Source organism: Colletotrichum acutatum, assembly GCF_030867785.1.
Source record: "Colletotrichum acutatum strain CBS 112980 chromosome Unknown BDZ83scaffold_1, whole genome shotgun sequence".
NCBI classification, from domain to species: Eukaryota; Fungi; Ascomycota; class Sordariomycetes; order Glomerellales; family Glomerellaceae; genus Colletotrichum; species Colletotrichum acutatum.
In genome coordinates, this window is record NW_026848995.1 from 502,300 (window position 1) to 517,573 (window position 15,274).

The following is a 15,274-nucleotide window of genomic DNA, read 5'->3' on the forward strand; positions in this document are numbered from 1 at the left end:
AGGCGGTGCAAAGAAGCGCAAAGGCAAAGAAAATTGCGATGCGGGCTATGGAAAAGGCCATGCCAATAAAGTAATATCGCGGATGTCACCTCGAGCGCGTGGACAAGGGTCATGAGAGGGCCGACTATTCCGATGGCGGGCGGGTTTTCGCAGGTGTTTTTACGCGCATTTCCACCAGTGGCACCAGCCCGTGGGCCGTAGGAACTGCCCACAAGAATGACCCGGCCGATATTGTTCCACGATTCAACCCCTTCGAACGAACTACCAAATTATCAGCCCGGTGATGCAAAAGGGGCAGACAATGAGGAAGCACGCCGCACGTGGGAGGGGACTTACGTGGACGGTGGGCAGAAAAGAAGAACCTTTTTTTCTTTCCCAAGTTCCCAACCGGAGGATTCCTGTCCGGCCGGGGGGTTCAATGCCCGGACATAAGGAGTGGGACCCAAGGATCACGGACGAAGCGCCCGGTAGGGCCATGAGCGCCGAAGGGTCCATGGTCCTGGATGGACGACATGGGGGGACCAGCTCGAGCACGCACCCTCCTCCGCTTACATCGCAACCCTCAGTCTATTCCCACCATAGAGGTTCCTTGAAGTGATTAAGCTTGCTGCTTGAGAGAGGGGGGTTAGGTTTGTCAAGGACTCAAGGATAGTTCCGCAGCACATCTTGTCGGCCGGGACGGGAATGTCTAAGTTCCTTTTGGGCTGGTTTACCGTGAGGACTGTGGTCTTGGGGGCGGAGCGGAAAGAAAGGAGAAGGATGGCAGGCAGGGCGGGCTTCAGGTTTGCCAATATAATGAGATGGGCTCCCAGGTTTCCCGCCCTCCTCCGAGGAGAAAGGAAATAGGAAAGGAAGCTACGCATCTGCCGTCCTCTCCGTTTCCCTCTGTCGCTCCTTTTTACTGCCAAGACTCGCACTGCTGCTGCGAGTTTTCCGTAACACCGGGTGACCAACAGCAACCATGTTGCTTCTTTCGCTCCTGTGCTCGCTCTTCTTCCTGCCGGCAGTCGTCTTGGCGGCCTTTGGCTGGACGGACAACGGCTCCGAGTATGTCATTGACAGCGGCTCTGGCCTCGTCATCAAGGTGACCAAGTGCTGCGGTGATATTTCCTCGCTCAACTACAAGGGCGTCGAGTACAACGGCTGGGGCGGCAAGAACACCCACGTCGAATCAGGTTGGTTTACGGATTCCGTCTTGTTCTAGAGGCATTGAACAGAACTGACAAAGGAAAAGGACTCGGTACCAGCACGGTCAGCATCACGAGCTACAGCAACGTCATCAAGGTCTCGGTCGTCCACGGCGTACGTCTTCCCTCCTCATACCCCTTTTGGGCCCTTCCCACTATAACCTCGAAGCATTGTATACTCAAAAACGTCCACAGACTCTCAAGCATTGGATCTTTGTCCGCTACGGAAACAACAATGTCTACCTCTTCACGAATAAGGCAGACGACTCCGTCTCTGCTATGCGCTACATCGTTCGCATCCCGGGCGGAATCTTCTCCCACGACTCTACCGAGAGTGTAGGTGCTCTTCGATCGATCAATGTTCCACGATAGCCAGCTGACAAACTACGTAAAAAAGGACTTCTATGATGCCAGCAGCACCATCATCGAGGCCCAGGACATTAACGTCAACAGCGCCGGCTTGACCAAGAGCAAGCACTACCAGGGCTCCAACTACGGCCGGTACGTTACAAGAGGACCATTTCCTCAAAAGAACTTGACTGACAACTCGCAGAGTTATGGACTGTATGCGTCCAACCCCCTCTCCAAACTTTGTGTGTAACAAGACTGATCCCTAGTAGTCGACTACGTCGGCCGCAAGAAGACTGGCGTCGGTCTGTTCATGATCAGAAGCAACCACGAAAAGGCCAGCGGCGGTCCCTTCTTCCGCTCTCTCGTCCGTCGTGCGGACCCGACTGGCGAGGATTTGTACGACATCTACTACTACAACATGGGCCACACCGACCCCATGCGTACTGGTCTACAAGGCCCCTCCGTCCTGGCCTTCACCGCCGGCGAAGACCCCAATAGCAACCTCTTCGCCCGCAAGGCCGACTGGTCCTGGTTCGATGACCTCGGCGTAAGCAGTCATTCCCTATGTAACATCACGTAGCATACTCAATCTAACACAATTCTAGCTCGATGGCTGGGTGCCTGCCTCTGGTCGCGGCTACGCTTCCGGTGTCGGCCTCTCCAATATGAAGTCCGGCAAGACATACGTCGTCGGGCTGTCCAACTCCGCCGCCCAGTACTGGGGCACCGCCGGCTCTGGCGGCGCTTGGTCTATCACCAAGATCATCCCCGGCACCTACACATTGACCGTCTACAAGGACGAGCTCGAGGTGGCCACTTCCTCCGTCACCATCAAGGCTGGCGCCGGTACTGCCGTCAATACCATCACCTGTGTTGATCCTCAGGATGACGCTGTCATTTGGCGCATCGGCGAGTGGGGTCAGTTTGATTTCCTATACAATCTTTGAAGACATGAAGAACACAACAGCTGACTTGTGGCATAGATGGAACCCCCAAGGGCTTCCTGAACTTCGAGGACACCCCCATGAAGCCCACTTACATGCACCCCTCCGACACCCGCATCTCCACCTGGAACGCTGGCAACTTCATCGTCGGCACCCACAGCGCCAACCGCTTCCCCGGTTACATGTGGAAGGAGGTTAACAGCGGCTACCTCATCTACTTCAAGCTCACCACCGCCCAGCTCGCGGCCGGCCACACTGTCCGCATCGGCATCACGGAGGGCTACATTGGCGGCCGCCCGGCCATTAACGTCAACTCGTGGGCCTCGGCCTTGCCCGCGGCCACCAACCAGGCCAGCACCCGCTCGTTGACCGTCGGCACGTACCGCGGCAACAACGTCAAGCTTACCTTCGCCGTGCCGCAGTCCGCATGGATTCAGAGCACGAGCGAGTGGCAGATCCTCACCATCAACATCATCAGCGGCAGCTCCGGCGAGAAGTACCTCAGCCCTGGTGTCAGCTTTGACGCCCTCGAGCTTCTGGCCTAAGGGAGTAGGACGGCCGATCTTGGCGGATCGGCCCGACGGCTGGGAGAGACTATTGAAGGCTTGACGACGCTTTGGGCTATCATAGCCTAGTTCTCTGCCATCAACTCTTCATCTTCTGTGCCATTTTATTCTTGAACATATCTTTTGCAATTCACTGTAAATATAAACATCGTATATAAGCCACAAATGACAGGGCCTTTGAGCCTCGATCTGAATCAATCTCGAGTGTTCAAGTGACCTTCTTTCAGTAATGAGGAACCTGTCATTAACTGTCAATTACGACAAAGGGGCCATGCTGCGACATATACTCACGTTGTGGTGCGTCACTACGGTCGGGTTGATTTTCGTTCGTTCAAGACCAAGTCGAATGGGACTGAGTAGTTTGTGATGAAGGGAGCTTGCCAGCATCAAATCGGCCAGTTGATTGTTCCGCGATTGAACGTGCGGTCGAAGGTGCGTAATTTGCACCTCCTGCGTTGCTAGCACGTTTACATGTTGTCTTGTTGTATTTGACGTTTCCATGTTACCTTGGCTGTTTTCTTGCGTGTTTTTATGTTTTGAGGATGTTCTTATGCTTGACTGCATGTTTTCTTAACATGTTTTCATGTTTTTGTACCAAAACATGTTTCCGTACGGAAACATGTTTTCTTGCTTTCTTGTACAACCTCGAGGCGTCAAAGCCAAAGGAATCTAGACAGCTTAATGCCGATCGTACGTCTGTCGTGTTCCACGCTGGCCTTGAACGAGAGCCAAGTCCACATTACTTCCATGCTCGAGCTTCGGGCTATGAAAGCTTTCAATTCCAAGAGACATAAGTCTGCACGCAGTGCCAGAAACCACATGGATTCATGTGAAAGCTAGCCGGCGGCATGAGAGCCTCCGAGACTCCAACTTATTCAACGGATGCCTTTCAAAGGCACCGCACATGTTCTCACAGCTCTAGAAGAAACGCATGTACGCTTGGAAAGGGGCTCAATCATTTTTCATCGTCTGCATTAGTATCTGTTGCAGTAAGAAATCCCGAGTAGCTAATTCCATCATCTGACCCAGCATGTTCGCATCTAAGCGTGGGTCCCTCATGTACCTGTATCAGGCTGTATCATCTAGTGCCTTGGTGTACAAAGTTTCGTCGAATCGTTCAAACCCTTTTCCTAGAAGATAGGCTCGAAAGGCAAGGGGCGTTCTCATTCCAAACCGTGATTTTACCAAACGCCCGCCTTGCCCGTAACGTAGCCCGTCGACACCGTGTCCATTTTTCCATCCGTCTCGTAGATCCTCATTACTCCTCCTCTTCTTCGGTATCATCCTTGGGCGACGCCTTGGCCTTCTCATTCTCCTTCTCAGCCTCAGCCGCAGCCGCAGCCATGGCCATCTCAGCCTCTTCATCCTCGTCAACGTCAATAGTCTTAGCAACCTTGGTCTCCGGCGGCGCAACAGCCTTGGCCTCGACCTTCTTCGCCGTCCCGCTCAGGTCCCAATCAATCTCGGCGCCAGCGCCGTACCGGGTAACGAGCCACTCGTTTGCCTTTTTAAAATGCCCGCAGTCGAAGAAGCCCCTCGACGCGCTGAGCGGGCTCGGGTGCACGCTCTTGAGGACGAGGTGCTTCTTGGCGTCGACCTTGACGACACGCTTGCCCGCGGGCGTGCCCCACGCCATGAAGACGACGCCGCGCGAGCGCTTGGCGGCGACGAGGTCGATGACCTTTTGCGTGAAGCGCTCCCAGCCGCGATTGGCGTGGGAGTTCGCCTCGTGGGCCCGCACCGTCAGGCACGTGTTGAGGAGGAGGACGCCGCGATCGGCCCAGGGAGTCAGGAGGCCGCCTTTATTGGGGGGCGGGGAGAAGGAAGGGTAGTCCTTCTTCAGGGCGATGTACATGTTCTTGAGGGAAGGGGGCGCCGGGGTGGGCGGGCGGACGGAGAAGGCGAGGCCGTGGGCTTGGTTCACGTTGTGGTAGGGGTCTTGGCCGAGGATGACGACCTTGACTGTGTTGAAAGGGGTGTGACGGGACCTGGTAAAAGCTTACGGTTAGAAAAGGATGACTTTTGCTGGGGGATCACGATGCGGAATCACAGTTGAAAACATACCAAGAGTACACATCCTCCTTTGGGGGGAACCACTTCTTCCCGGCATCCGACTCCCTGTTCAGGAAGCGCTTGAGGTCCAGAAACTCCTTGCTAGTGACCTCGTCCTTGAGAAGGGCCAGCCAGCTCTCGTGCAGCGAGCTGATTTCGAGCTGCAGCAGCTCCTTCTGCTCGGCCGTCAGTCCGGCAACCCACTTGGCCTTGTCGAACTTGACCGCAGGCGCCTCGGGAGCGGCCGCAGCACCGGCACCTGCTGCGGTGGAACCAGCCCCCTTGTTGCCGGCCGCCGGCTTCGGGGCCCCAAAGAAGGACATGATGCTCCCATCTTGCTTGGGCTTCTTGCTGTCGGAGGCAGACAGCGTGCCGGCCTTGCGCTTGAGTGTGGACATGTTGGCGTGTGGAGAGGGAAAGCTGTACGAGAGGGAGACGATGACGTTGGCAGGCCGTTGACCTGGCCGCGGACGTAGGACGGCGTGGGTTGCTGACCTGGCGAGGCGTAGAGGACCAATTGTGATGGAGAATTTGGATCAGACAAGAAAAATTTAAATCGTCATAAAGCTGGTACAGAATTCAGATTTGGGTCGGTCTTGTTCACGTTAAATGGATGTAATACAATGGGCTAAGAAAGAGGTTTGGAGTGGGGGAAGAAGAGAGACTGAATACGGAGTGTAGTCGAGAATGAGATTTCCCTTAGCCCTCCATTGGCCTTAAAGCTCGAACACCCAGTCTGCGGACCGTCGCGTGGTGACGCGCTACCAATTGGAAAAGTCATTAACGCGAGTTGATTGACCCGCTGTTCTGGCGCGTCCTGGAGGCTTTTAGTGGCTGGTAGGGGGCGGGGAGCTGCCTGGGAGCTGCAGCCCTGCAGCGGCCCCGGCAGCTTAGCGGTTCCAATTGCCCCTGAGAGCTCCCGTCGGCTATTTGGGACGAAGTGGTGACTTCATCAAGATCTCTGGCTTACCTGAGGTAGGTAGGTAGGTAGGTACCTTACCTTACCTTATCTCACCTCAAGGTTAATACCAATCCATTATTGGGCAATGCATCCTGTCACCACAAGGCTGGGATCAACCATGACTCAAGTATGACATGAAAGTAAAACCACTTTGTGGACGAGGTATCATTACACTTCAACTAGAATTACACGATTTTTGTTTTCCCCAATGTCTAAACCAACCGCGACGTATGCCGCTCGGCATGCAAACTCCAGGCCCGGGTTCTTTTCCTTCCCATCGTCAATAGATAGCAGCCCGCTGAACGCCCAATAATGCTGGAAATGGAATGAGTGGTGATGATGCTCCAATATTAGTCCGCGTCCCTCCTAGACTTCTCGTTCACGCCCCTGAATACCCGCTTTCCGACTTCGTAACTGCTGATCATGATGGCGCACGCCGGAGCCACCTTGAGCGTTCTGGGAATCCATCCTTTCCACAGGCCGCCGATGCCCTCCGTCGTGAAGATATGCCAGAGCAGGCGCACCATAGAGCCCTGTTCAGCCGCAGCGGCCTTGGCCGCGTTGGCTTCACCCGCTTGACGGGGCGCTTCGCGATACACTTGCGTCCTGGTCTTGCCCACATCGAACGGCATCGTCACTATTGATGCGAATCCGCCCGAGACGGCGCCAGCAATGAAGCTGTCTGTCATGGTTTCCGTGTGGTTTTCGTGGCTCTGAGACCGGCGGCGCGATTGGGTTCGTGATCCTCTAGTATCCAAAGTCCGGCCGCGGCCGGTCTCTCGGAAATCTGTCAATCTACCCCGTATCGTCTCGTACCCCCACCAGTACAGGCCTGAGAAGGGCACATCCCTCCACAATGTCAAGGTCAGGCCCCTCCATAGAGAAGTATATCCGCTGCTGTGGACCATATCCTTGATGTCGCGGAACGTGTTTGCGAGATGGCCGGTCGTAGAGTTGCCGGTCGACGCTTGCATTCTTGTACGGAAAAGCTCGATCGGGCTAACGGCAGCTGCGGCCAGAACGCGAGCTGCGGAACCGGCAACCAACGGAGCGGTATCGTCGTTGAGCCTTTGCGCGATTGGGCTCTTTCTGTTGTATCTCATCCAGTCGTAGCCAGTAAAGTAGATGATGTTACCCGGGATCGTCATTAGTAACGTCGGAGACAAACCCCTCCATAGGCTGGTGAATCCTTCATTTCGCGCAATCTTCTTCAGACCGTCCATGGTAGAGCTGATTGTCTTACGCTCAACCTCCTCGACAGAGCATGCAGCAGCAGCAGAAGATCCCGCGCCTTCTGCCGCTCTCGGCATCGCGAGACATAGTTCGGAGTTGTTGTTCATGAAGAATACCTCCCGGCAGCATGCTGTGACTCCGAGGTTCGACGTGTTGAAAGTCTTGAGGGTGTCGGTGGTCATAGCCAGCCGTGAAAAGTCTACCGTTGGCGGGGTGACATTTTGCGACTGCCATCGGATTCGGACAACGTCGAGGGGCGTCACTGCATATGCGTGTCAGCGTATGGGAAGCTCACATCCCGTTTCGCGCTTTAGCTAGCTTACCGAGAAGCGATGTCAAAAGACTACCCGACATGGCCGAGATCATCTTCTGCGGCGCCGTGATATCATCGTCACTTCCTCCGCTACCGTTGGTCGGGGGCTGAGCTATTCGCGCCATCGGGAAAGAGTCATCGGGATCAAATCTGTCGTGGTCCTGGCCTCGGGTGGCCTGGTGGATGGTAGTCATTGCGGACCAGCTTGCATCGTCGGGGAAGTCGGAGCTTGGGAAAGATGCTGCGGTCATCCGGTCGGCAGGAATGTGGTGCAGTAAGAAGCTGGCCAAAATGGAAAATGACAAGCGGTTCGACGGATGAGGGGGTTAGGAAAGAGGTACAAGCTTTCACGAAGTTAGAAAAAGAGGCAGGGTGAGAATTAATTAGCCTTACCCCGTTCGCTAGACGGGGAGAGTCGCCTCGTCATGACTGCGAAACCGGGTGCGCGCTCCGACTCTGGTCCCTTCCATTTCTTCCCCCCAAAAATTTGCCGGAGATAATGAAATGGGTGGCGCCGGGGCACCTTGCTGGCCGAGCCGAGCCCAAACCGTTTAAGGTGATGTCACGGACCAACCCCCTGACCCAATTGGTTGGAACTATGGTGGATCCATCGGTGCGCCACAAAATGTCACCGATAAGCAGCAGACACGGTGGAACTCAGGTGGCACCTCACACGCCGTCTGACTCCAGTTCGGCGTGCTTTCCGTGTCTGCTTACAGCATCATTGTCGATGATGAGTGGTCGACTTTAACTACATCTCATATCGCAGCTTCGTGTCTTAGAGATATTCGGAATTTTGAATTCACCAAACAACGCCCTCGCCCACCTTGAATTTCAAAGAAATAATCAATGTCACTGTCATAGCACTTCCTCAGCTCCACAGGCTCATAAATTTTGAGCGTCATAGCTATCAGTCATGGTAGACGAACCTCCACAGCTCGACTCTGAGCTGGAGTCTTTCCGGCAACAATGGCAGACCGAGCTGAAGCACAGAAAAGTTGTCCCAGAAGCTGGGGCACCTCAGTCGAAAAGGGATGCACCTTCATCATCCAAGCAATCAGTACCTGCAGAGATTCCCAAAACTGTAATCGTCAAGAGGTCTCAAATAGAAGAGGATGAGGAATACGCACAATCTCTCGTTTTCGATGAACCAGCACCGCCTGCTGCCGGTCCGACCCTGGATGGACAGTCTGACCCCAGTAAGGCCAGAGAACTGGTATCTGCCTTGGATCACTTTGAAGAAGCCGTCGAAAAGGAAGCAATCGGCAGCTTGGGGGACAGTCTCAAGTTGTACCGCAAGGCATTCAGGGTAGGGAGCCAATGCTTCGCTAATCTGCCTCTTCCACTAGGATCATGCTGAACTTTCCACTGTAGATGGATAACAGAGTTGACCTGGCGTACCGAAAGAAGCACTTCCCCGCCGGTGCCGCGAAAGCGCCACAGCCCTCGGCGTCAGGTCCTGCGACCGCCGCCACAAGCGCAGCAAGCAAGCCAGTAGAAACGCAGACAATGAGCGAGCTGATTACCGGCTTCTCAGGTCTCGCCGTATCGGCAGCGCCCCCACCAGTAGAAGGCGACCCGGCGCCGCCCTGTCCCATCGCCGGCATGCCCGAGGAGATCCTGGTCCATATCTTCAAAGACGTGGCCGTCCTCGACGTCGGCGACTTTGTACGGCTGTCCCTCATCTGCAAACGCTTCGCCTACGTCGTCGCCACGGAGCAGCAGATCTGGCGCCGCGTCGCCCTCGGCCCGGAGTTCGGCTTCGCGGGCATGCACTACCATTGGCAACGCGGCGTCTCCTGGGAACCGCTGGAGGAAGAGGAAGACAACAGCGGCGACCTCGACTACGTCACCATGGAGGAGCTCGCGCGGCGCCGCAGGGAAGAGGGCAATACCACGACCCTCACCCTCCTCCCGGAACTCTACGACTCGTCCTGGCGGAAGATGTTCCGGCACAGGCCGCGGATCCGCTTCAACGGGTGCTACATCAGCACCGTGAACTACATCCGACCGGGCCAGGCCAATGCCAACCAAATCACCTGGAACAGCCCCGTTCACATCGTCACCTACTACCGCTACCTCCGCTTCTTCCGCGACGGTACCGTCATCAGCTTGCTCACCACTGACGAACCCGCCCACGTCGTGCACTACATGACGAAGGACCTCCTCGAGCTGCACCGTCGCAACGGCGGCGGCACGGCGCATCTGCCGTCCGTCGTCATGCAGCACGGCCTCCGCGGGCGGTGGCGGCTGTCCTCGGCGCTCGATCACCCGGACAGGCCGCTCGGCGAGGTCGAGGGCGATGTGGCCGTCGAGACGGAGGGGGTCGGGGCGAAGTACACATATAGGATGTATCTAGAGATGCGCAACGCCGGCAAGGGCGGCGCGCGCAACACCAAGCTCGTCTGGAAGGGATTCTACAGCTATAACAAGCTGACGGACGACCTGGGCGAGTTTGCGTTGAAGAACGACAAGCCCTTCTTCTTTAGTAGAGTAAAGAGCTACGGCATCGGGGAGTGACAGCTTTTTGCATTCTCCCGGGGCTTGAATAGACAAGAGGAATAGAAGCTGATAGGCTACTTTTGGCATACTCCGCTCAGATTTCTCTCGTGATTTTCTAGATCTTCCTACAGAAAAACCGCCAGTGATGCTCTTCACAAATCCGTACTCCTCGCAACATCCTCCCAAGCCCTCAACCCCTCCAAAACACCCACGCACTTATCCCGAATCCTCTCCCACCCATCACTCCCTAACGCGACCCTCAACGGCACCTCCCTACTGCCACCACGACCGACCCCGTCCACGTCCATCACCATCCCGTCGCCCCGCACCAGCTCCGCGATCCTCGCAACAGCCTTCTCCGGGTCCCCCGGCTCCGTCCCCGGTAGCGCCTCGGCGCCCGCTCTGATCGCCGCGTTGATCTCCGCAAACTCGGGAATGCGTGCCGGAACGTTGGATATCTTGTTGAAGACCTTTGTGCGGAAAAACCCGGGCTCGATGATGATGACTTTTAGGTTGGTAGCGAGGATGGAAAGTTCTTTGGAAAGTGTCTCAACGGCGCCTTTGGCAGGGGTCGAAACAGTCCAGTATTAGCTTCTCTTGTTCTTCTTCTTGCACGTTGAGGGTAGTGGGACGGGATGAGAGGGCGCCATAATGATACCAAGCTCAAGAAAAACAGACTGATGTTCAAAATTGGGCAAGGTGTAAGTGATGGAGTTGGTAAAACGCAAAATACAAACCCTCGAGCGCGAATTTACTCGCGCTATACGCCCCAGCACTAACTTCAACGTGCCACGCCGCCTGCGAACTGATATACACCAGCGTCCCCGTCCCCCTCTCCCTCATCATCGGCAGAAACGCGCGCGTAATGTTCAGCGGACCGTGGAAGTTTGTCCTGAAACTCGCTTCCATCTCCTCTTGCCTGTTTTTCACGTCAGCCCTGACTCTCAAGAGGAAAAAAACAATGCGGAACTTGTAAAGTAAAGGGGGTAAGTAAAAGGGGTAGATGAAAACTCACGTCAACTCCTCGACAAGCCCAGAGACGATATACCCAGCATTATTCACAACCACATCAACACCTCCATCAAAGTACCCCCACGCCTCAGCCGCCTTGGCCCGTATCTCCACCTCAGACGCCGCTCCGACATCGAGCTCCATGATCCGCAACCGCGCCGCTGCCGTCGTATCTCGCAGATGCGCAAGCCTAGCCTCTGCTCCGCCCCGACCAGTGGCAATGATGTTATCCCCATCCGCCAGCAGCTTCCGCACGAAGGCTTCCCCGAAGCCGCTCGTGCAGCCTGTGATGAACCACGTCCTGGACGCTGAGGTTGTCATGGCGCTGGGGTGATGAGATTGAGGAAAAGGAATATTAGTGACTCAAGAGAAATCAAGGATAGAGTGAACATCCTACCGAGTCTTGTTGGATCTCGTCACGGAATTTATACTATCTGATACAAGGACATGAAGCGGATCCCGCACCGTCTTGGCTGTACAGAAAACTGGCGTACAGAGTTAACGAAAACGAGCATTCTAGGATATGCGGGTTGATCGGAGCTTTCTACACAAGAAACAGAGCACTTGGTCAATCGTGCAGGGATGATGGTGGTCCGGTACAGGGCGTACACTAGGGCGTAGACCGCAGCAGACGCAGGTATGGCATATGTTCACTACATTGCGGGGTGATGCTTTCATTTAGAGTTGGGTTGAGGTTTGGCCCACTATTTCGTCTTGGATCCTCGTAGAATCGTATATTACTGCCCTCCATCGGGCGGATAAAAAATAAGTTTGGCTTGTAGATGCACCGGAAAAATGGTAAGTCGCTACATGAATGACTAAAACGCCTCGACGCCTGGCAGGGCACTAATGCTGATTTCCTTCCTTCGCATGTTTGCGAGTATCTGTTCCAAATAACATGAAATAACGAGTAGATGGTGATGTGCTCACGGAAACCCGTAAGCCAAAATGTACATCGCGAAGCATGCATCAACAATTTTTGTTGAGTGGCATGATTACAATGATGTAATATCATGAAATGATCGCCCGAGGGGTATCAATATCGCACTTTTCTGTCTAATACCGGGCGAAAGGCGCAGAATGGCGAACTCGAACAGTGGTCCATACTCGGCATGATTCTCAGTCTTACAGACGACGAACCACATTTGGGGACAAAGGCCGATGACAACCTTCTACGACACGGCCGACTTATTGTTGTCGATAGACGCTGCCTCCTTGGCGATAGACGCTGTCTGCAGTCCGCGGCGGTGCCACTCTTTTGCCGTCTAGGAACTTGGGGCTTCTGCCGTCGTAGTACATATTGGGCGTTTGCTGCTGCCTCCGTGCTTCGTATGCTCGTTGTTCCTCTTCGTCAAGCGAGAATGCCTTCTTCAGCCAGCCAAAAGCGCTGCGTTTCTTCTTCAGTCGCTTTTCTCCGCTCGCTGTCATCTGCGAGTCGTATGTCATGGTCGTGACATTGCTCAACATGCTTGCGCCTCCTAGACGGGATGGTGCGTTCCTCTGGTGAGTGGGATAGTACCCAGACTGGTGACCATAAGGAGATCTGGGCTGCGCGCCAGCAGTGAGCGGCCTTTGCTGTAGTGGAGAGTGTGGACTCGCTTGCACCGGGCGGTAATACTGGTGTTCCGACCTCGGAGACGGTAGCACCGGCGGCTGCTGTACAGGCGGAGAGAGCTCGTTCGCTGCATGGTAACGCTGCCGCTGGTCATAGTCAGAACCATAGGCGGAATCTGGAGCCTGACGCTCCCGAGGAGACTCTCGCGCAGTGTGATGAAGATCTGATGACGGGGGTGGAATTTGGATTGACTCTGGAGGAGTCGTCTTCAAAGAAACTCTCTGGCGAAGCGACGTCTTCTTCGTTGGGAGAGGCGCCTCGCGCTGGGGCTGGTACTTGCTTGATGATTCGGTCGGGGCGGGTGAAGGCATGCGTTCCTCTGGTGGCTGCGGGGTGTAGGTCCTTGGTTGGAGTATATATAGCGGCCCGTCGTCCAGTGTCACCTCCACCTCCTCCTCAGCGCTAACTGGCTCAGTTATTGGGCCGTCAGGAGTCTCCAGAGTGAGCTTTGGCGCGATAGAATGCGAGCTCTGATTGGTGCGAGTAGTATGACTTGTGCGAGCCGTCTCGTGAGAGTGGTTGGTGTTATGAGAGTGTGTGGTTTTATGAGACTTGGTGGTCGTCTGTGAATGAATCGTGTTGTGAGAGTGAGAGGTGTGGAAAGACTGCATGGTGTTGTTTGAGTGCGATGTTCTATGAGTTTTGACAGATCGCTGATCAGGAGAAGCTACTGGCGATGGTATCTGCATTGGGATGTCAAAGTAGGCCAAATTGGAACTTGACCTACCCCCCGTAGAGACAGAGCCGCTCACACTATTCGCGCGCAGCGTAGAGCGCCTCGGGTCTCTGAGAGGTGAAGCTGGTGGTGAATTCGACGAGGCATCGTCGACTCGGGCGCCTTGTAGCGGTAGGCTGAACGGCGGAATGCTGGCCTGCAGAGCGGTTAGTTCTGGACAGACCACAGGGCGATTGGTCCGACTTACCCAAGTTCTTCGACTCACTTCGCCAGCCTTCTTGCTCATTTCAGCCACCATTTTCCCCAGCTTGACGACCAAGGTATTCAACTCCTTGCCTTGAGCCTGCAACTCCACAAATGCGTTGTACCAGCCCTCAGTATTGCCTTTCATTGCGGCGTAGATGTCAACCACGTCTGGGCGATCTTGGCGCCAACTGCCTGCATTTTGGTGAGCCAGATAAACAGCAAACTCCTTTGTTGCGGCGAGGCCATGCTGCACATCTTTGTCGTACTGTTCGAGCTGGATGTTGGTGCGAGCTACGATATGCTCAATCTTTTCGTTGCCTTGTACGATCTCGAGGCGAAAATTGCGGTCCTCTAGCAGTTTCTCAAAGACTTCGAGGTTCTCCATGGGCAGGCGAAGGTAGTCGATCCTCTCCTTCAAATCGTTGGTCGCCTGCTCAAAGTCCTCCATGACCACCTCGAGAAACTCGTCCACCTCATCGATGTGTCCCTGCAAGATACTGACAACCTGAGCGGCGCTGTTGGCCATGCCGTGAAGTAGCAAGTAAACGCCAAACGATATCTGCGCCATGAGCTTCTGGAGCTCATGCTGCTGCTGGCCGGGGCGAAAGCGCCAGAGCATATCGGGTAGGTCATCTTCGCGTTCCTGGCTAATGAGCTCCTCGCGACGAATCTTTGCATCAGCAGTTTTCAGTTTCGGTTTCTGGGTAGGATTGCCGTCGGCGACTTCGAGGAACGACTCGGCGAAAGCGGCCTGCATTGAGGGGATAGGATGGCGAGGGACCTTGGGGCTGCCCAGTGTCGGTGACTCGTTATTTGTTCGACGTGTGCTGCGGTCTGGGATCTGGGGCACGGTAGCCATGGTCGGTGTTCGCTGAGCATCCTCATCGTCACTCTCATAAATGGGAGAAGGTAGATCGTCTGACGGGGGGAAGAGAACAATTGGCAGGTCCAAGCTCAAGTCGAGGTTGTTGTTGGCCCCGAAGGACATACGTGGGAAGCCCGTTGATGTAGCCATGGCGTACAGAAGAAGCTGTGTCTTGAGAGGCTATAGACGAGCGGCAGAGACCATTGGCGTGCGACAACTGCCACAGCCGCTCGACAGTACGGGTCTGGTGGTTCGGTCGGAGTCGTGCGATGCGGGAGGTCGAATAGCAGAGTCGGAGGTATAACGTACGACGCTGTGCGACACGGGCGCTGTGTGGGAGACCACAACTGTCACTGCTGGTCTTACAAGTGGTGGTGGTAGTGGTGGTGGTGGTTTCTGTACGGAGTGTTGGGTGTGCGAATGGCTGGCTCTGGTTGGATGAGATTGGCAAAAGAGTCGAGATGTTGCAACAAGCAGCCGCGTCGAAGGGGAGAAAAAAGACGTGTTCAGCAGTCGCAGATTGACATGGCAGGCAGGACAGCCCCTGGAAGGTGAGAGAGGGGGGTTGAGGAAGAGAGGAACGAGCAAGAATAGATTCGGGGTTGTCGCAATGGTGAAAAAGGGCGAGCGGGCGAGCAAGGAGGGATGTCGGAGGCAAGGTAAGGCCAGACAGGGTAAGGTATAGATTATAGTGTGAAGTGGGATAATATTAGGATTATGAGTAAAAGGGTTAGGCTCAGGACAACGAGAAG

At 55.1% G+C, this 15,274-nt stretch overlaps 6 protein-coding genes across 6 annotated transcripts; 2 read left to right on the forward strand and 4 right to left on the reverse strand.

The window, feature by feature from the left end:
- The first annotated feature begins 949 nt into the window (after positions 1-949).
- BDZ83DRAFT_687080 (rhamnogalacturonan lyase) lies at positions 950-3,218 on the forward strand. The gene is made up of 8 exons (XM_060511276.1): positions 950-1,175; positions 1,235-1,302; positions 1,383-1,523; positions 1,585-1,688; positions 1,741-1,751; positions 1,808-2,085; positions 2,144-2,456; positions 2,522-3,218. Exons 1-8 carry the CDS (start codon positions 962-964, stop codon positions 3,025-3,027), a joined length of 1,635 nt encoding a protein of 544 aa, XP_060371846.1. The 5' UTR covers positions 950-961; the 3' UTR covers positions 3,028-3,218.
- Positions 3,219-4,306: 1,088 nt separating this feature from the next.
- On the reverse strand, positions 4,307-5,498 carry BDZ83DRAFT_746205 (uracil-DNA glycosylase-like protein; the record flags this gene model as incomplete). Its single annotated transcript, XM_060513229.1, has 2 exons — positions 4,307-5,036; positions 5,113-5,498. 2 exons carry the CDS (start codon positions 5,496-5,498, stop codon positions 4,307-4,309), a joined length of 1,116 nt encoding a protein of 371 aa, XP_060371847.1.
- A 628-nt stretch (positions 5,499-6,126) lies between these two features.
- BDZ83DRAFT_596675 (mitochondrial carrier domain-containing protein) lies at positions 6,127-8,066 on the reverse strand. Its single transcript, XM_060506865.1, has 2 exons — positions 7,618-8,066; positions 6,127-7,556 (listed from the first exon to the last, which is right to left on the reverse strand). Exons 1-2 carry the CDS (start codon positions 7,856-7,858, stop codon positions 6,412-6,414), a joined length of 1,386 nt encoding a protein of 461 aa, XP_060371848.1. The 5' UTR covers positions 7,859-8,066; the 3' UTR covers positions 6,127-6,411.
- Positions 8,067-8,523: 457 nt separating this feature from the next.
- On the forward strand, positions 8,524-10,127 carry BDZ83DRAFT_564006 (F-box domain-containing protein; the record flags this gene model as incomplete). Its single annotated transcript, XM_060503596.1, has 2 exons — positions 8,524-8,916; positions 8,982-10,127. 2 exons carry the CDS (start codon positions 8,524-8,526, stop codon positions 10,125-10,127), a joined length of 1,539 nt encoding a protein of 512 aa, XP_060371849.1.
- Positions 10,128-10,261: 134 nt separating this feature from the next.
- Positions 10,262-11,441, reverse strand: BDZ83DRAFT_746208 (uncharacterized protein; the record flags this gene model as incomplete). The annotated part of the gene is made up of 3 exons (XM_060513230.1): positions 10,262-10,668; positions 10,847-11,028; positions 11,125-11,441. 3 exons carry the CDS (start codon positions 11,439-11,441, stop codon positions 10,262-10,264), a joined length of 906 nt encoding a protein of 301 aa, XP_060371850.1.
- A 780-nt stretch (positions 11,442-12,221) lies between these two features.
- Positions 12,222-15,006, reverse strand: BDZ83DRAFT_5049 (uncharacterized protein). The gene is made up of 2 exons (XM_060503296.1): positions 13,659-15,006; positions 12,222-13,607 (listed from the first exon to the last, which is right to left on the reverse strand). Exons 1-2 carry the CDS (start codon positions 14,670-14,672, stop codon positions 12,309-12,311), a joined length of 2,313 nt encoding a protein of 770 aa, XP_060371851.1. The 5' UTR covers positions 14,673-15,006; the 3' UTR covers positions 12,222-12,308.
- Between the last annotated feature and the right edge of the window lie 268 nt (positions 15,007-15,274).

Bases quoted from the DNA above. Each gene is read 5' to 3' on its own strand.
- BDZ83DRAFT_687080 (XM_060511276.1), top strand. From the start codon at position 962: ATGTTGCTTCTTTCGCTCCTGTGCTCGCTCTTCTTCCTGCCGGCAGTC. The intron at 2,086-2,143 runs GTAAGCAGTCAT...ACACAATTCTAG, and splicing joins CCTGGTTCGATGACCTCGGC to CTCGATGGCTGGGTGCCTGC. The intron at 2,457-2,521 runs GTCAGTTTGATT...CTTGTGGCATAG, and splicing joins TTGGCGCATCGGCGAGTGGG to ATGGAACCCCCAAGGGCTTC.
- BDZ83DRAFT_596675 (XM_060506865.1), bottom strand. From the start codon at position 7,858: ATGACCGCAGCATCTTTCCCAAGCTCCGACTTCCCCGACGATGCAAGC. The intron at 7,557-7,617 runs GTAAGCTAGCTA...ACGCATATGCAG, and splicing joins TCTTTTGACATCGCTTCTCG to TGACGCCCCTCGACGTTGTC.
- BDZ83DRAFT_5049 (XM_060503296.1), bottom strand. From the start codon at position 14,672: ATGGCTACATCAACGGGCTTCCCACGTATGTCCTTCGGGGCCAACAAC. The intron at 13,608-13,658 runs GTAAGTCGGACC...ACCGCTCTGCAG, and splicing joins AAGTGAGTCGAAGAACTTGG to GCCAGCATTCCGCCGTTCAG.